Source organism: Petromyzon marinus, chromosome 17 (assembly GCF_048934315.1).
Source record: "Petromyzon marinus isolate PM22_M1 ecotype Great Lakes invasive population chromosome 17, UKy_Petmar_22M1.pri1.0, whole genome shotgun sequence".
NCBI classification, from domain to species: domain Eukaryota; kingdom Metazoa; phylum Chordata; class Hyperoartia; order Petromyzontiformes; family Petromyzontidae; genus Petromyzon; species Petromyzon marinus.
Genome location: NC_133683.1, coordinates 19,059,187 through 19,079,342, shown reverse-complemented (window position 1 = coordinate 19,079,342; position 20,156 = coordinate 19,059,187). Strand labels below are relative to the sequence as shown.

The 20,156-nt window shown below is 48.1% G+C and overlaps 1 protein-coding gene across 1 annotated transcript in view; it reads left to right on the top strand.

The window, feature by feature from the left end:
• The window catches only part of MSH6 (mutS homolog 6), a 29,880-nt gene extending 11,328 nt beyond the window's left edge, over positions 1 to 18,552 (top strand). Inside the window, exons 8-21 of the mRNA XM_032955882.2 lie at positions 409 to 702; positions 1,650 to 1,775; positions 3,485 to 3,767; positions 4,807 to 5,102; positions 5,491 to 5,700; positions 6,464 to 6,682; positions 7,591 to 7,725; positions 9,022 to 9,202; positions 10,429 to 10,718; positions 11,899 to 12,016; positions 12,721 to 12,810; positions 12,945 to 13,099; positions 14,062 to 14,264; positions 14,994 to 18,552. Coding sequence (XP_032811773.2) covers positions 409 to 702; positions 1,650 to 1,775; positions 3,485 to 3,767; positions 4,807 to 5,102; positions 5,491 to 5,700; positions 6,464 to 6,682; positions 7,591 to 7,725; positions 9,022 to 9,202; positions 10,429 to 10,718; positions 11,899 to 12,016; positions 12,721 to 12,810; positions 12,945 to 13,099; positions 14,062 to 14,264; positions 14,994 to 15,072 — 2,679 coding nt within the window. The 3' untranslated portion in view covers positions 15,073 to 18,552. The remainder of the gene's footprint in view (positions 1 to 408; positions 703 to 1,649; positions 1,776 to 3,484; positions 3,768 to 4,806; positions 5,103 to 5,490; positions 5,701 to 6,463; positions 6,683 to 7,590; positions 7,726 to 9,021; positions 9,203 to 10,428; positions 10,719 to 11,898; positions 12,017 to 12,720; positions 12,811 to 12,944; positions 13,100 to 14,061; positions 14,265 to 14,993) is intronic.
• The last annotated feature ends 1,604 nt before the right edge of the window (positions 18,553 to 20,156 follow it).

Genomic DNA, 20,156 nt, shown 5'->3' with positions numbered 1-20,156 from the left:
TGGCTAGGAGATGTTAACTACATCGCCTGGTTTACAAGAGGTCGTAAATTCGATCCCGACCCTGGCACCCGTTCTTCCTGTGGTCGCATAGATTTTTATCCGGGTCCTTCAGTTTTTCCATCCAGATTGGTAAACATGCATTAAGAGTATTTGGCTGCAATACATTTCCACATCAGGAGCCACTTCGTTGAGCTATCATTTGTAGCCAGGTCGCTTCTGAAAAAAAGCGACATAGCTCAGTGGGCGTTACTTGGTTAAATAAAACTAGTTGAGTTTATTTGTATCTGGCGCAATTTGCGAAAACATTGCTCTTTGCACAATTCTGCTCGGCTCAATTGTGCGGGTGGCTTGGTATCGCGGGCACCGCAATGAAATAGGCCGACAGTCGCCAAACTTTTTTCCGCGCAGGTGGTGAAGCGCGAGGTTTGCCGCATCATCACCAAGGGCACGCAGACGTACAGCATCCTCGACGGCGATCCCTCAGACGCGCAGAACAAATTCCTGCTGGCCGTGCGCGAGAGGGAGGCCCCGCCCGGCGGCAGTGGCAACAATAGCGGCGCGAACGAGACGGGGGCGTCCGTGCGCACGTACGGCGTGTGTTTCGTCGACACGTCTGTCGGGGTCTTCCACCTGGGCCAGTTCACGGACGACCGCCACTGCTCGCGCTTCCGCACGCTCGTCGCGCATCACGCACCCGCGCAGGTGAACAACCGTGGAGAAAAATCGTGCATTCCCGTGGACTCGGTCACACTTTTTGTTCAACGTGTTTCCTCGAAGTGTTGATTCGGGTAGCTGTCAGGGGAAAAAATATCTTTCTTTAGCGCGAGATGCACCGCAAAACACATACCTTCCCCACCATCAGTCGCGAGTATAAACTGGTGTTGGGCCTCCCCAGCACAAGAGTGCTCGCTGAGGTGTGCAGCCAATAGCGCTGGGAAGGCGAAGGCCGTCGAGTGCTGGCCACACACACCGCCCTATTTTGCATTGTGCTTGCCGTCGTAATAGCTGCGCACTCCAAGGCTATACAGGGTGGAGTTTGGCTTTGCGTTGTATATAGTGTGTGCATCTGTGTGTGTAAATATGGGGAGCGGAAGTGTAGTGGGTCGCGCACTGCACTACGAATCCGATGACTCGGGTTCGATTCTCGCTCACCACCACCATCAGTGACGATTATCTGAACTGATCCTGGGCCTCCCTCAACTCGACTCATGCTGAAATGAGTTCCTGATGCGGCTTGGCGTGGTACTGGCCAACCACCCTATCGTGTGCCGTACTGGCCTTCATAGGTGCTCGCTAACAGCACTTGCCCCAGCAGTCTGTTAAGGCTTCACGGGGGGGGGGGGGGGGCTTTATTTTCGTGTAAATATGTGGAGAGTGATTTGGTGGTAGGGTGTGGAAAAAATCCAGAGTGGGTTCAAGATACAAGGAATAACAAAGCGGGGGGCACACAACGTCACGGGAGGTAGGGGTTGCACTCTAACTTCAGAGGGGCCTAGGACAGGCTGCAGGTCAAGGCCACCCACCTCTATTATACCACGCTTTGCTGCCTTCATGTGAAGCCTAAATGCATTGGGTTTTACAGTTTTTTTTTTAATGGGTGTCAGCGTTTTTTGTTGTTGTGGTTATAACTGATTCTCTTCCTGTTCTAGGTTTTATACGAGCGCGGGGGCTTGTCAGCCGAGACGCAGAAGATTGTCCGTGTGACGCTGGCTTCGGCACTGCAGGATGCTCTGACGCCCTCCACTCAGTTCTGGGATGCCACCAAGACGCTGAAGGTGGGTTTGAGTGTGATCGTTCGTACGTAAGTTGAACTTGTTTCTCACCATACGTAACTAGCCGTGCTGATCGGATGTTCAGAACACGCGTCGTCAATCGAGGTTGAAATTGTGGCTGGGTGGCTCGGGGTTTGAGGCATTGTTGTTACCTACCGTCTATGTCAGCGCTGACCACTTTTTTCTCTGTTGTGTTTGATAGCCTCAGACCGATTAGCAGTGATTGCCCAAACATGTGCAATGTTTTATTTTACAGATCCCATCTCTGGGGGATAAAGTATTTTCTGTATATGCCGTTACAGATAAGTTCAGACTTGCTGTACGCAGTACAATGGGGTGTTTTTGTTGTTGGTTGTTGTATTGAGTTCGGCCTCTTGAGGCACTGGGATTGGTTGAGTTTTGTGACCTTAGCTTCTTTAGCCAATATAATATGGATGTTTATTTATTGAAGAACAGCGTGTTGTCTTGGTGTGGTCTGAGACTGTTTTTGCTGTTGCTTGCAGCTTTGCCCAAGCTTAGCTTGGGAATTGGTGCACCTTTATTTATTTTTAGTGATTGGTTTACCTTTTCTATACTTTGCACTCCTATCATTTGTTTGTATGGTTTGTTGTAACTGTGTGACCCACTCCTACTCATCGGATTTCTCCAGGATAAATAACGATTTTGATTCTCACTGCAGAACCACAGTCGCAATGTACAGCAGTAGGTGCAAAAATGTAACATCTGCAAGCACTTGATACAATAATGCAGTGAATAATTGTATCTTTGGAACCTTTCTACCAGTATCAAAATAATGAAACAAGAATAATATGTTTTACCCTTTCTGGCAATAATACAGAGGGCGTTAAGATTTTCAAACATCTACAGTTGGGTCAGATACAGAATTGCAGCCGATTAATTTTGATGGTCCGCTCGAACTCTTACGGTTTGTGTCTTGCCACAGCTTAATTAATACAGACTAGTTTTATGGACATGGGTGTGAAATGGTGAGTTATTTCTAAACGTTTTCTTCCTGCATTGACTGCTATTTGTCTGTTGCCTATAATTAGATGTGTAGACTTAGTTACTTTCAGTCATTCATAATTAATTCTGTAATTTGTTTGAGACCTGGTTGAAATCATTGCCACACCATATAACAAATTTGGGCTCTGAATCATTTAACAGGAAAACTAAGCCGAGCCAACTTATAAGTCTCCCCCTGCGAAAGAAGCACGACCTGAACACATCTGACATATTGGCAAATGGTAGCCACCTGCAGATGAGGGTTTGGGCAATTGACTGCACGAGATATGGACCCGGAGTCTTTGTATTGTGGCTGCAATAAATCGCAGTCGCATAACGCTTGTGTGTTTAATTTCTTCCTTTGCCTTACTGATGGTGCCAGTTTGCCAACAGAAAATGGGCAGGAGTCAACACGGTAGAGTTGAGTGGCTCACATTCAGAAGGTTGTGAGTTTTAATCCTGGTTGGAGGTTGACTCACAACCCTCCCATCATCCCTCCGGGGTCGATAAAATAACGACTACTGTATGGGAGAAGTCAGTGGTTGTTTTATGGAGGAACTTGCCCTAGCCATAGCAATGCGTGGAATTTGCACCGCTGGTTCAAGGATGTAAACAGAAGAGTAGCCCATCTCCAATGCTTATAAGAGCTCAAAATAATTTCAATTTTGACGTTTGTCTCAATTTGCCTGGCAATGGGACCTGGCGAGCAGGTGCTAGCGGAGGAGGGCTACTTCAAGGTCGAGGACGAACGCGGAGGCAGCGGCGGCGGTGGGGGCAGTGGCGGTGCCCTGCCACCCGTGCTGCGCGCCATGACGGCCGCCAGCGACTCGCTGGGCCTGGCGGCGGCGGACGAGGCGGAGCTGGCGCTGTCCGCCCTGGGGGCCATGCTCTTCTACCTTCGCAAGTGCCTCATCGACCACGAGCTCCTCTCCATGGGCAACTTCCGCCGCTACCAGCCGCCCGACCTTGCGCTCGCCGGCGATGCGCACAACGGTGGTTACCACCAAGTTCCCAGCTTCTCTTGTGTGTCTGTTTCTGTGAAAAAGAGCTGTATAGCTCAGTGGGCCTTACCTGGTAAAATAATAAATAGTTTATAGTTGTACGTATGATGAACTTCTTTCGCACCGTATGTTAGCCAACCATGCTAATCGGGGGTGAGGGGGAAGCACAGTAAAGGATATTATGCAGTATAATGCACCAATGGTAATTGAGGCATCGCTGCAATAGACACGTGATAAACACAGCATGTGCAACATGTACATAGGTACATGTTTAGGTGTTTGTATGCTGAAATTGTTTTGCACCATACGTAGCCATCCGTGCTAATCGGAGGTGTGGGGGTAGGACAAACTAAACACAAAAAGCAGTTTTAAAGAAATGAGAAGTTAGGAGCCTCGACTCCTAGCGATGATTCCTTTGCATGATCACATTGCACGGTAAGCACCTATGTTAAAACGAGGCATGTAACGATTGACTGTCAAGCGATTCGGTGACTATCATAATTTGGGAGCCACAATACAGTTAAATGTTTATTTTGCGTCTTGTTATTGTATCGTCTCTATTGTTTCATGTTTTTTTCTGTATGGGTGTGTTCGCATGATCACCCTAAATCCATCAGAAAAATATAATGTTCACTTAATTTGCATAATTCCTACATAACTGATGATTAAGATCAGGAATCAAATGGGAATCAAATGTAATCAATGAGTCGCTGCATCATTACCTGCCAACTTAAAACAAACCATCTGCGCATTCTCGGCCATGCAAATCTGTTTAATGGTGTGAAGAGACGTGTGGCAGCAGGGAACATTGATTACTGTACTGTACGTTGAGTCGTGATGAGGACGAAACCGGTCAACGGTCAATGATGTTTCACTGCTGCCTGTTGGTTGTCCACACAACTCATTATGTTTGAAATCTAGAGGACAAAATGACTTCGCTGGCGGTCTGGATAAGGTCGAGAGCATTTTGGTGCTCGCAACGCACACCTTCTCCACCGCTAACCATCGCGCTGACGGTGCATCGCGCCCAGGCCACCGTGACGCCAACGAGGATGATGATGAGGAGGAGGAGGTGGGCAGCACGGGACTCGCGACTCGCCGCATGGTGCTGGACGGCGTGACTCTCACCAACCTGGAGGTTCTGCAGAGCAGCACGACGGGCGGCGTGGAGGGCACGTTGCTGGTGCGCCTCGACTCGTGCCTCACGCCGTTCGGGCGCCGCCTGCTGCGCGCCTGGCTGGTGGCGCCGCCGTGCGACCCACGAGCCATCGACGACCGCCTCGACGCGCTGGAGGACCTCATGGCCGTCCCCGACAAGGTGTTGCAGGTGAGCGCGAGGGATCGTAACGTTGCCGCTGTCACCGTAATGTTGCTAGGGGGTCTGTGCCACTAAAGGCGTACTTTATAAAGTGCCTGCCACGAATGAACGACAATACCTTTCTGATCTCGTCAAGGAGCGTAAACCATCGCGGAAACTCGGGTCATCCTCCATTCGGCCGAAAACTCTCATGTAATCTCGAGAGCATGAGCCGCTCCATGCAGTTCCTGCAGAAGCTCCCAGTGCGTGGAGTGAGAAACGTCTTACATACCGAACAACGCACGGTACAACTCCCGACACATCCGAGAGCAATGCAGGTAGCTTCCTTGCCGTGGTGGCTAAAGTCAGATTCTACGGATCGGTGTGGTGCCTTGTATGCGGTGGTGTCTTGCAACAGGTGAAGGATCTTCTGCGCAAAATGCCCGACCTGGAGCGGCTGCTGAGCAAGATTCACGGACTGGGCACCCCACTGCGCGCGAGCCGCGACCACCCGGACAGCCGCGCCGTCCTCTACGAGGAAACGGCGTACAGCAAGCGCAAGATCGCCGACTTCCTCTCCACGCTCGAGGGTTTCCGCGCTGCCAGCCAGGCTGCTGGCCTGCTGCAGGCACGCACAAAGACAAAGATCCCCCGTATATAGCCTTCGTAGCTTTGCTGCATAAATCAGTGCGCCACTGTTCTGCGCTCTCCCGCTACACTCTCTCCTACACTCACACACGCAGCATAAACAGACTGTTGGGGCAAGCGCTGTTAGCGAGAGGGTGGGTGGCCAACACCACGCCCGGCCGCCTTTGTCTCCCGAGTGGCGATGTTAACACATCGCACCAGGTACTCAATTGAGGCTGAGTCAACCAATGGCAGGCCCAGGACCGGTTCAAATAATCGTCGCTGGTGTTGGCCATGTGCAGGAATTGAACCCGGGTCGCTGGGTTTGTAGCACAGTGCACTAATTTCCAAACTACCGCTCCCCACGAGACAAAGATCTCCCGTATATAGCCTTCGTAGCTTACTGCATAAACCACTTCGCCACTTTTTTACACTCTCCCACTACACTCTCTCCTACACTCACACACCCAGCCTCTCCAAAGACCAAGACAAATTAAAATTGAAAACTCACTCCTTTAGAACTGCTTTTTGTGTTTAGTTTGTTGTCATTCCCCCACACCTCCGATGAGCACGGTTGCCTGCGTACGATGCGAAAGAAGTTCAACGTACGTGCATACTCCTCGGAGAGATCTGAATGGAGGTGACATTGGCAGCACAATTTGGATACATTTTGGTGGGAAAGACCCAAGGAAGTGTGGAGACGTACGCTGCGCTGCTTTCTGGCCGTGTGTAATAACTCACTGTTGTCGTTTCCTGCGGCTCAGGAGTGCGCGGGCGACTTCAAGTCGCGGCTTCTGCGCAAGGTGGTGTCTACGGAAGATGGGGGGCACTTCCCAGACCTGTCCCCCGAGTTGCAGCGCTGGGACATGGCGTTCGACCACCAGAAGGCGCGCAGCTCAGGCGTCATCACCCCACGTCCAGGCTTCGACCCCGAGTATGACCAGGCGCTCCTGGACATCTCCGCCAACAAGAAATTGCTCGATGTAAGTGTGTGCCTGTATGTATGTGTGCGTGAAATTCCTCGCTTGGTATAGAGGATGTCATGGGTTCGATCCCAACCGTAAACATCACCACAGGGGAGACAAAGGTGGCCGCGCGTGGTGTTGGTCACCCACCCCCTTGTGTGCCGTGCCGGCCTTAGTAGGTGCTCACTAACAGCACTTGCCCCAACAGTCTGTTAAGGCTCTTTGGGTGATCTTTGTTTTGTATATATGTGTTTGTGTATCTGTGGGTCCATGTGTGTTTACATGCATGCCGTGGTGTAGATGCAGTTAAAGCATTCAGCCACATTGGTTCAGCTTCGTGTGGTCAATATTTTACACGTCGTGCTGATCGAAGAATTAAGATGGGCCCGTAACGATGCTCGAATTCTCAATTAAAATATAGCATCTATATAGAATCTGATTAGATTCTCTCTATATTCTGCATAAACCATAAGGGTAATAGGACGCACCAAGTAGTGAACTGCATTGTGACTTTGAATCGTTAAGTTCCTCATCTTGCAGCGGGTGTCCTGTGACATCCCTGTTCTCTGTGTATGTTGAACTACTTTCAACCGTGCAAATTGGAGGTGTGGGGGAAGGACAAAAAACTATACACAAAAAGTGGTTATGAAGTAAAGATTTTTCAATCTCGATTTAAAAGTGCATAGCTCCAGTGGCTTCCTAATATCGGAAGAGCGTTCCAGACGGCCGCAGAAGTGTATATGAAGGCAACCGTCTTTGTTCAATGTCTAACCAAAAGCCGCTGCGAGGATGACCGGAGTTCGCGAGATGGTTTATGCTCCATAACGAGATCAGCAAGGTATTGTGGTTCATTTGTGGCAAGCACTGTGTGTATAATGAGTGCGACCCTACTGCTGTTGCTGCTGCTGCTTCCCTCCCTGCGGCAGGAATACTTGGAGAAGCAGCGCAAGCGTCTGAGCTGCAAGTCCATCGTCTACTGGGGCACGGGTCGCAACCGCTTCCAGATGGAGGTGCCGGACGCCGTGGCGCAGAGGAACACTCCCGAGGAGTACCAGCTCAAGGTGTGTTCACACTCGCACGTCGTCTCTCTTACCCCGTCAGCAGGGACATTTGTCAAGAGTACCGAGCCGAGCTCTCCTGACATCCTGGGTCCAAAACCGGGTTTTAGCTCCCCGGGATGAAACCAGGTTCTCGCGTATCGTGAACTGATGATCTCAGGCTCAGGTCACCGATGACGTAACAAGAGCCTGATAACAAGGCTCAAACTGCAACAAGAGGAAGGGGTACAAAAACTCCGTGGGCTCAAGCCCGAACTCGGTACTCCGGGGGCTAAAGATGGGGAGGAGATAACGCCGCTCTCACCATCCCTCTCACATGGGGAACCTGTGACGTTTATTGAGCCGAGAACCTTTCTCGCTGAGTTGCTGACTGTTCTGTAGTGCTGGCATTGAAAATTGTCTGCTCAGTTTGAGTTCAGTACGGAATTAGTTTTATTCAAAGTCAAATACACCCAGTGTAGACATTGAGTGATTTTCTTCTGCAAGAGTAGCTCATTTGTAATGTGCATTGATAATGGTACTGCTGTGTGAATGTGACCAGCCCATTTGTCATTCTACTGCTGGATGAAGACCTCCCCATACCATGCTTGTTGTGGTGCAATTTAACCATACTGCACCCAGCTGATCAGTGCGAATTTGTGAAGGTGGGGAGCATAGACGCAGGAGTATAGAAGTACAGTCCAAAAATTGTTTGCTATACTTCCCTCTGCTGCCCATCATGTAGCCCTGCAGCAGCACTGTCCAGGCTATATTCTATTTACGTTCCGAGATCTGATGTGACCAGGTGATTTAAAGTTTATTTTGTTGAATCTGGGTGAGAACTCAAGAGAGCCAGCATCGTCTCATTCGCAAGAGTGACCTGGGTCACCAAATTACAAACAAAACAATTAAGTCAAAACAAAAACAACCGTATCACATGACGAATTGAAAACCTTGCACGCATTAATTCCCTGCCACGTGAATTTACTTGGACAGGCTGCCTTCAGATTGAACACGGAACAAATTGAAAAACTAAGCAACACAAACTTTTTTCCATTTAAAAAGATATAGGGTGACCATAGTCCTAAACATAAACAAACGATGTATGTCTAATGCAATTGCAAGTTTTGGTTATAGGCAGGAGAAACAATGGGGAAAAATGCATGAAGATGCAATATTTGTACAAAGATCTCCACAATTCAGAAATGTGCAGCGACACTGACAAGAACCCAAAGTCATCTCTTGCTCCTGCTGCTCTTCCTTCTGGCCTCCTTGCCTCCCTCCACATACCATCAACTCACCGCCACCTCCCCCCCACAGTCGACCAAGAAGGGCTTCCGCCGATTCCACTCGCCCGAGATCGAGCGGCTGATGGCGCTTCTCTCGGACGCCGAGGAGCGGCGCGACATAGCCATGCGCGACTGCATGCGCCGCCTCTTCTACAACTTCGACGCCAGCTACAAGCAGTGGAGCGCCGCCATGCACTGCATGGCCGTCCTGGGTAACCGCTTCGTTGTTTTTACATACTCCAGGGTTTTGTCTGCTAGATGGAGCTTTTTTTTGTCAAAGCCTCCAGTAATAAAACTCGTGACTTTCACGGCAGACGCTAATGACGCCGGGTATGTACGAACGATTCTGGGCAAGCATCAAGTTTGCTGCATCTGTTTACTGTGGAGTCAACGGTGGACAAGGTGCAGTCATTGCTCATGGCAACTATTGGTGGAACGGGGAGAGAACCATAGAGACTCTCGAGGGTATTTTGGTCTACTGTTCCACGCTGGTCAGACGTCTCGGAAGAGGTGGGAATATTGATCGATTATAATTATCTCTGGTGTACCCATTTATACTGCTGGGTGGACAAGGGACCTGGGGTGGGAGGGGGGGGGGAGTTTAAGGGATATAAGTAACTTTCACCATGATTACAGCTACCGTGCCAGAAGATGGAATCGACCTGGTGACCTCTGGTTTGCAAGTTGTACCTCTGATTAGCACGGTTGGCTACGTACGGAGCGAAAGAAATTCAACATACAGACACGCATATACAAGTCGAGTGTGAGCACCGTTACACCACAGCAGCATCGCCTAAGTGTAATGCTTGATAAAGTGTCTTGGCATCTAGTGGATTTTTTGAGGTGCATATAAAGCAGTGGATTATTTTCCTTCGTGAGGACCAAGTTAGACTTTCAAACATCCCCCGTATAGCCTTAACAGACTGTTGGGGCAAGTACTGTTATTAAGCACCAATGAAGGCTGGCACGGCACACGAGTGGGTGGTTCTTCAACACCACACGTGGCCTCCCCAATGGTGATCTTAACACGCACCAGGTACTCATTTGAGGCTGAGTCGACTTAGAGGAGGCCCATGACCAGTTCAGACAATCGTCACTGGTGTTGGCGGGGAGCGGGAATTGAACACGGGTCGTCGGGTTCGTGGCCCAGCGCTCTAACTTCTATTCTACTGTTCCCCACACACAAACAGCTCGGTCACTAGAAACATGATGTTGATGCCAGGTCAAAAGTATTTACATTCAGTGCCTGACGAGTGAAGCCAAGGTGCTTGCAGTGACAACAAATATCATTTGCAGGCCATTTCGAAGCAGTGAACCTCACGTGTGCATGACATAGGTTAAAGAAGTACAATACTCAAAAAATGGCGGCATGGGCAGATAAGAAATTACAATATCCCCCCCCCCCCCAAACACCTCACTTTGTTTTGTATCGACACAGACGTGCTTCTCAGCCTGGCTCACTACAGCGAGCAGGGCGGAGAGGGCGCTAACCCCATGTGCCGCCCGAGCGTGCGGCCGCCCCCCTCGGAGGGCGGCTCGTCGGGGGGGGGGCCCTTCCTGGAGCTGCGTGGCTCCCGCCACCCCTGCGTCTCCACCACCTTCCTGGGCGACAGCTTCATCCCCAACGACGTGGTGGTGGGCCTTTCGGACGGAGACGATGACGGCGGCGCCCGTTGCGTGCTCGTCACGGGACCCAACATGGGCGGCAAGTCGACGCTCATGCGCCAGGTCCGGGAGGAGCCGGCGAACGCCACCATTTTCGCAATCGTCCTAACGGTTATTTACTTATTTATTGGGCCTGAGTTTATTTGTTTTCACAGGCGATAACGTTTTGCCAGTTTCGTGGATGTTTTATAAAGAAGGTCCGTGATGCGTGAGCAACTAAAGCAACAAAAACAAAAGACAAAAATGTCAATGTTGCTGAGAACGAACGAGCACAGGTTTTGTTGTTAGGTTTTTTTGTGTGGTTGTGCTGCCACAGTCTTCCCAATGTGTTTTCGGGTTCTACCTTGCGCTGTTCGGCACGTCAGATAAGTGGCTCCACGTGCTTCAGCTTCAGTACCCTAAGAAGCTCCTATCATGCCGAACAACGTGCCCGAACAACGTGCCCGAACAACATGCGGTATAACCACACACAAAAAACGAAAGAACCATTGTGTTCATGTATTGTGGCCGTTTACGACAACACCATTTACAGTGGGTATGCAAGGATGCATCCGTTTAGATTTTTGAGCCCACTGTGAGTCCACTGCTGGATGATGGCCTCCTTGCACCGTGACACTCGTAGGGGTTTGATGATAACATCGCCACGCTGGTCTATCATTTTCATATATAGAAAATTATAATGTTTAAATTTTTACAGCTAACCAAAACGTACAAATTATTTGGGGCTTTTGGTAAAGTCACGTAGATAGGTTAAAATAAAATAAAAAAAACTACGACGTTTCGATCTCAACACAAGCGTTCGTCATCAGGAAGAAAAAAGAGGGGGACAGCTGCTGAGGCAAACTCAGCAGCTAAACCTATCTACGTGACTTTACCGAAAGACCCAAAGAATATGAATTCCTGCAGTCACGAAAGCTTTAAGTCAAGATTTAAAACGTACAAATTGTACTTTTCAGTATGAAATAAAAGATCAGGTTTATTTTAACGTATCAATGCTTTATTAACACCGAGTCCATCTGAAAGCGTGGTATAAAATAATTTTGCCTTAACTTTGTATATCTGTGAAACTAAAATCCTAAAGCGCTTCGCTTCTCCTTCTCTACCGTGTCTCTTGCATGACAAAAAAAAACCCTTTCCTTTTTGCCACCAATTTCGTCTAACCGCTCGGCTCCGTCGATGAGGGGGGTGGCATGTGACTGGCCGACCCCAACGATGGTGAGAACGTAGTGTGGGTCTTCCACAGGCGGGGCTCATCGTCATCATGGCACAGCTGGGCTGCTACGTGCCGGCCGAGGCGTGCCGCCTGACGCCCGTGGACCGCGTGTTCACGCGGCTGGGGGCCTCTGACCGCATCATGTCTGGTGAGGCCCGTGTGTGCGTCAGTACCGCGGCGCGAGGGTTGCCGATTCTCTTATGTCCCTAGGTGTCCCTCGGTCTCGGCTTGTTGACAATGCTTCAAAATATTGATCGATTGCTATTTTGTTTCCCCCAAAATTGAACTCTTGTGTGTGGTATGTAAAATAATGTGTCGCTTTGTTTCAAAGTGTTTGGTGGCTTCTGCAGTGCAACGCTAGATATCCTCGCTGGAGCCAATTTCAGCCATCGTAGGGCAGCGCCCCCTCTACCTTGACTGGTCCTGACACCGGCCTCGACTCAAGAAGCTTCCACCTCCGTTGATGGCCTCACGAGTGCTGGCCTAGAGTCCAAGACTAGTGGATTGTCCAGCTTAACCAATTTGGCAAGGTTTTTACTTATTTGTGCCGATTTGTTCCGTTGACTTCCCTAACGAAATAGTGACTCATTTGATTGATTCCTTGACAAGTGATGGGCTGCGGGAATATGATACACGTACAATAGTGTGCGCCACCGTTCCGCCCCCATTAATTGAATATGGCGGTGTGTTGTTTGGCGATGACTGTGCTCCTCAACTTACACGGCAAATGATAAAAGCAACAAAGTTTAAAGGGCGTCGTCGTACGTACGTTTCTATGTACGCATGTTGAACTCGTTTCGCACCGTACTTAGCCAAGCGCGCTAATCGGAGGCGCCGTGTTGCGACGCGCAGGGGAGAGCACGTTCTTCGTGGAGCTGAGCGAGACGTCCAGCATCCTGCAGCACGCGACGCGCCACTCCCTCGTGCTGCTCGACGAGCTCGGTGTGTACCCCCCCCCCACCCCCACCACCACCGCACAACGCGACCAACGCGGAACCGACGCAGCGCGCGGAGCCGAAGTCGTGATGCCCACGTTGCCGTTTGTCTTTCGTTGGGATTTTTGTTGCGCCCCCGAGGCCGCGGCACGGCGACGTACGACGGGACGGCGATCGCGAGCGCCGTGGTGCACGAGCTCGCCGAGGGCGTGCGCTGCCGCACGCTCTTCTCCACACACTACCACTCGCTCGTGGAGGACTTCGCGGCCAGCCCACACGTGCGCCTGGGCCACATGGTACGCCGCCGCACGTTTCCCCCTCCGCTTCGTCATGGTTGTTGCACGCACTAAACGCCTGATGATTGCTAAACAAAAGCACCCCCCCTACCACGTGCGTCTGGGCCACATGGTACGCCGCCGCACGTTTCCCCTTGTCAACAGCATTAACGTCTTATAATGAAGTTGTTTCACGCTGTTACGTGCCTGATGATTGCTAAACGCCATTGGACAACTTTTGACATAGTTTCTGATCACCAATCGGGCTTGCTTGAATCAATGCTGGTGAACCGTCAGATGTTATCTGTGAGGGACCGTCTCTTTACGATATTCGTCTTCGACGCAAAGTTACAAAATGCATGACAAAACATAATTATTGGCGTTGTCATGGAGAACATGAGTAGCACAACAGGTAAGCAGATAATATGTACTCTCCATTCTCCCTTCTCTTCCCCCACACTTTCCCATACGGTTGAACCTCCCTCAACCTCTCATTCCACTCGTTTTCCCGCACACTTGCACTGAGATGAGTACTTCACCTCCCCCATTCACTCACCTCTTGTTTTGTACCTGATGTTGGAATGAATTCAGGGTAGCGACTGTGGGCGAAACAGACTTATTATACGTGTGTGCATATCTTTGTCATGTGTCTAAATGGTGAATTTTTATTTCATACTGAGATATGGTCGTCAGCAGAGGGCATTACAGAAAATTGCATTGTTACGCTCCAATGCCCACGCTGCCAATTTTCACCAACCTACACCGACCAGCGTTAGTGAAGTATATGGCCTATTAATCTCCATGACCCACAGAGTGTGCAGAGGTCCTCATCAGTGGAATGACTTGATGGCTGTGCATGTGCTCAAGCAAAACAATTCCGACCTCATTTTACGTTTTGCGCGTAACTACCGGAGGATTTTATCTGTGTACGAGTTCCGAGGTGCTAAGTTGGGGCCCGCCGGGGATACGCCGGGTTCTTGCAGGCGTGCATGGTGGAGCAGGAGAATGACGACGACCCCAGCCAAGAGACCATCACCTTCCTCTACAAGTTCGTTGCCGGCGCGTGCCCCAAGAGCTACGGCTTCAACGCCGCCCGTCTGGCCGGGCTGCCCGACGCGGTTGTGCGGGCAGGACACCGCAAGGCGCGCGAGTTCGAGAGCAGCACCAACGCCCTCCGTGCATTCAGGTGCCGCCACTCACGGCCAAGCCGCTCGCTCGCTCGCTCGCTCACCGCGCTACCCGCCAACACGCTCGCTCGCCGTGCCAGACGCTCGCGACGCCAAGCCACTCGACAAGACACTCACCGCGCCGCTCACTTACATCGTCACTCGCCGTGCCACTCACCATCTCACCACTCACCGCGTGCCACTCACTGAGCCACTCACCGTGCCACTCACCTCTGCTATACGCTTTTTGCCACTTTTTGCTGTGGTGGCAGCTCTCAGCTGTGTTATTGATATCGGGCATTCTCTGCTTTTTTTTTTGGCAGGACTCCATGTCAGAGCAAAATGGGGGGTGAAAAGGTCGCTTTGAATGGGATGATTTTCCATCGTCTTTATGTCCTTGCTGGCATGGATATGGTTTCGTTGAACGGTTTTCTGTTGCCATGGGTCGAATGGCCTATGTGTTACATTCTGTAGATGTTATTTTTTTTTGCTGCGACTGTATTTTGGACTTTGCCGGTGTGGACATGGTTTGGCCAAACAGTTTTGTCTTGTTTTGGGCATACGTGATTCACATTGTACACGTGTAACCGAACTGATTATCTACTGCACGATGCCTTGAAAACATCAGATAACATTTGCTCGGCTTAGTATTTTTCCGAAACGGCAGTATAAAGGCTTGCGGCGTGCCGGTTTCTATTCAGCTGTCGTAGCCCTGCGAGTGACCCTGTGCACTGTGGGTGTCTTTGCAGGATGCTGTGTTCCATGTCGGAGGGGAACTTTCACCTTGAGAAGCTGAAGGACATTCAGAGGATGATCGGCGAGCTGTGAGGGCTGATGAATGTTTGCGCTCCTTTGCTTTGAGCCCTTCAACGTGACCATCTTTGTGCGCATATTCCTCTTCCTGTTTCGTTTTAAGAGAAGCAAATATTACATGGCAAAATACAATTTGATGTACGCTTGTCGGGGAACAATTATGCGTTTGTAATGGCTCGGTTTTGTAGAATGTGGACTTTACGTGCCGACGAGCTGATTGTTCAAAATAATTCCGTGAAATCTGGTGGCCAAAACTAGGTGCAAGAATGTGCGGCCCACGCGTGATGATTTAAATCTGTCAACGACGAGCAATCCATCGCCACAAGTAATCTGTAAGTGATGGGATTTTCATCCTCATTTTCTTATTTTAATTATTGTTGACTAGGCAAGTGTAGATGAGGTCAGCATAGTGTAAAGGTACAAGCCATCTAGATATGGGGATCCTAGAGGCATACTGCAGCAGCGAATGTTGATGGCTTACTGATGAGTGCTCATGACGATGAAACCAGGTACAGGTGTCTGTTTCACTGCTGCCAATTTGGCATGACCACATTTTCTCAACCCTTTTGATTCGTTGGTCCAAATGACATTTGCCACACACAGTTATTTTGAGCTTGTGGTCTGGATAAGCTTTTGTACTTTCAATGCATACCTTTGTATTTTACAGATATTCCCATGTGATGCTATGCATTTGAATGGGTAATTGTTAATTAACTAAAGATTAACAGTATTAACGTCAGGAGGATACAACTGGATCCAGAACAAAACAAAATTCACTGACTGTCAATAAAGGAAAGTAGAAAATATTACAAACATTTAAATATGTTGTCCAATATTAAAAATATTTAATACAAACTATACGTTACGATTCAACTACCGGTAATTTGATGAAGCGCCAGATTTCAGTTACAAATAAATTAAGTGTTGTCTTCGTTTTGTCGCTCCTCATGCCAGTCTCGTATGTTCTGTTCTGGTTTGTTATGCCCATTCGCCTACATAGATATTTGCAGATTAGAATATAATTAACATTAATCATAAATAATTTAGATGTTTTTCACACATTCAATGCTTGTATCCAGGATAATGAGAATCCATTCAAAGAACTCATTGGTGAATTGCTGTACAGATCTAGTTAGATATGTACCCGTACCTAAGTAGACCGTTTGACATGGGTTTTTGAGGCGTCATCATCAGCCATGATCAATCCACCGCTGGAATGAAGACCTCAAGCCGTTGCCGTCTCTCGGTCGTGCGATGCAACAATACATCGAGCACCTGTACGCAAGCCGATTTTGTATCTCCATCTCCTCGTTCCCTCCTTTGCTTTGTCACTCCGTTGGTCGTCTCGACCACAAGCCTTCATCCCTTATCGCGAAGTGTTCTGCCAAAGCGCACTTTTCTTAACGGTCAATGTTGGAATGTTCTCTCTACTCATTGTGCTCGTCTTTCTGCCTCCGATTGTAATTGCAATTGTGCATATCTCCGTTCTTCTTTGCAAACATTAACGTGCTCAGTTTGCTTCGTCAATGTCCGTGTTTCTCGTGAGGGAAAAATAGTTTAAAATCCCAACCGGAAGTGTTGAGCGATATCACTGCAATAATATTTTTTTTTAAACACAGGACTGATGTCGGTAGCACGTTCCTGTGAGTGTTAGGCCTTTTTTTTATCATTACGCTTCAACCTCGCGTTGAGCAGCTTGGAGTACAGCGCACGTACTATCCGCAAATGAAAACATTTTTGGATTGCGTTTTCCAGTTACGCCGACCGAAACGGCCAACCACGGATGAGTTTATTGTTGTTGCAGCGTCTGTTTCATCGCAATATCGTAAAATTCGGTGCGACAACAATCTTATCTTCAAACAGGCTTGGGGGGGGCCTCTACGTTGCGTCTTTGCCTTATTGTGCCTTAGTTAAAATATAACGAGTAGAAGTTGTACATTTTGTGAGTTTACTCTCCAACATACCACTGTACTAAACTAACTAATGGGCACGTTTTGTCTACGTGACAAACCTTACGAATGGGTTGCGCCGGGTGGTGGTGGGTTTATCGACACGTATATTTACGCGATCTAACCCAAAAAAACGTCTTCTGAATGAAAAGAAAGATTAAGCGTTGATGCGATGTCATGTCAGCGACACTGGCGGGGAAACGCGCGGGTGCTTTGTGCAGTGTTTGTGTTTGCGGCTCGATGGTTTTTTTCTTTAAACTTAATGAGCCCTGATGATGTACACATTAGGCCGTCATTTCTCAGGTATCCGAGTGGTTTCTATCGCGAGCCGATCGTCTCCACTCATTCACACGTGCATTGGACCGAGTGACGGCATCTCGGTTAAGTAATGTGCATGACATAGTCCAGCTCAATTTCACGTTTGTGATACTTTGTTTTCACTCAAGCGACATTTAGCTCCTGAACATACGCAAAAATAGAATTAAAACTCGGTATGAAACGTGAATGTGTTTAGCCGTCCTTTGTTAATTTGTTGTCATTTTGTGTTTTTTTTTGTTGTTTGTCAAAATTACATTGTGAAAGGATGCAAAGGTCAGCCGTCTTTCCTGTCACTCTAGTTCCTCCAGCAGTAGTAGAATTGTCCCGATAGCACGCTCGCCTCGGTAAATGCTCTACGGCAAAGCACACGAGTTTATGTACGGTATTGCTTTTTTCTCCATTTAGCGGGGTCCCATAGTTTATATAGAGTGCTTTGAAGCCGATAAAATCTGGTAATACCAGCTTGACAATCAGATGGAGTAGCGAGAAAGTTTAAACAGGTCCCAGAGTTTTCTTAAACAAAATGCTGCTTGATAATATTTGGAAAGCCAAAAGGGATTACTTTTTTTAAAGTCACCAAGTTGTGCTTGTATATATTCAGTTACCCATGGTGTTCCATGTGAAAGCATAATGAGTGTGTGTCAAGTGGAATTCGCCGAGAGTAAATGCACACCCGTGTCAAAGAACCACTTTAATTTGCGGAGTGGGAAAATCGGGCCAAACAAAGGGCTTGCTTTGGGCACAGACCAATGACGGACACCTTTAAAAGTAAATGTTAAATAAGGCGTCATTGTACGGCAGGAAATAACTCGCAAGGATACGTATGGCTCGTGTCGTTTCAACACTGGCAACATTTAATGCAAACGTTGCAGCTTTTTTTTTGTTTAGTTAAAAGTGCAAGATGTAATTTTGAGTGCATGAAAATATATGTTTTAGATCATTCCAACACTTGTGACGCTTTTTCTTCTGTGCATATGCTTTTCTAGTTGTAAACATGTATACCAATTTGCTTTTAATTGCAACTCTTTACCGTTTCATGAACGTCTTCCACGTGTAGTAAACATGCCCGGAAAGTACTCTTTAACCGTGTTTAATTTGCCAAACGTGTTAACTGTGAAGCCTAGCTGCCAAATGGGCTCGCCAGACGACGTTTCGATGTTGGCATTTGTGTTGTATATTCATTGCGTTCAGGTAGACATCGTTTGAAATAAAGTTACGAAGAAACCAATTTTTCTTTTTTACAATTTGGTGACTTTTGATTCACGAACTTGAGTTTGTTGAGATGCTTTTATTTTTCAGTCGGCTATGGCCCGCACAATGAACATCAACATGTTCAAGGAGAACGCTGACGAACAGTGGAATAACGTGGACTTCGAGAACGAAAAGGTATTCCAGACCCAAACAAAACGTCCCTCCTGTCTGACATTCCTTAACGATTCTGCAACAGAACATCAACAGAGACTGATGCATGCATTTCCATCACAAATAGAAAATTCTACGTATGACAAGCCATGGCGGAGCGATTGTGGCCATGCAAACCAAACTATGGGGCCATAGGGTAAACGACTGCAGTCTGCGCTGCTTCAACAGAGGAATAGCGACAACACGAACACTCTTCTGAAGCCCTCTTGTTAGCTAGCAGACCTCGACCATGGCGTTTAGCTGCTGAACTTATTGCCATGCGTAATATTAGAATGCGTTCAAATGTTAGTGTCGTAACAATGCAGATTAAACATAAAAGTATGCGTATGTAGGCTATTTTCTTGAGCTGACATTTGTAATTGGATTAACTAAGGTTGGAACTCGTGGAACGCGCGATGTATATTGATTCTTAAGCTCGCAATACATGGATTGTATCGCGTGCAAGAATCCCATGTGTTTCAACTTGAAAGTAGTGTTTGCAATGTGTTACCCCTGCAGCCGCTTGAGGCTATCTTCCACCGCAGCGTTAAACACTTTACACTGTGCTCTTCCAATGCGACGATTCATGAAATATTTCAACCTGGAATTATAACCGACACGCTCGCCTGATCCAACTGCTGTTTAATCAGTTTAGTGAGGCGTATTTAATTGAGCCATTTTGCACGATGGAAACTAAAGAATCCATTATGAAGCACATTTGGATGACCTTGGTGGGAATACATTTAACCAGACATTGGAAGTTATAAGAACTCCTGGGGTTTCACCTACCCAGAAAAAAAAGTTGTAAGCCCTAAATCTCTGCAGAAAAGGATATGGCAGGTACGGTCACCTTCATCAATGGAAGATGATGAGCATTCTGCAATGTGACGCCTGCAGTCACCAGAGCCAGACCATCAATTATGTAATCCAGCACTGCCCGCACCGCCGATTCGCGGTCAACATCACTGACATCCACAAAGCTTCCGCAGAGGCGACTGAATGGCTTGATAACCTTTACACACACAATGTTGCAAGTTTCACCTTGCCATATGAAATAATAAGTCTCCTAAGTTAACGATCTAGGATATGTTTTTTTTACACCACTGAATAGCATCACGTTTACCATACACATTGCCCCGGTAATGTTGCTTGTGTCGCTACGTACAATGCAATGGTGACGTTTATAAATTGTAGTTTTAACAACGCATGGTTCGTTGAGCAGAACGTCTTCTGATCTTCCCCAGGGGCTCGATGCCAAGCACAAAGGAAGCCTGGCGCTTTAATATAAAATGCACACATTTAATGTTTATTACGTTTTTTAAAGTATTGTAATTGTCCCCCAATGTTCATACTGATTTGTAGAATTGGTGTGGTATCATGAGACCGCCCATTCGGATCTCAAAGCAGTGCAACCTTCATGTTTGAGAGTGG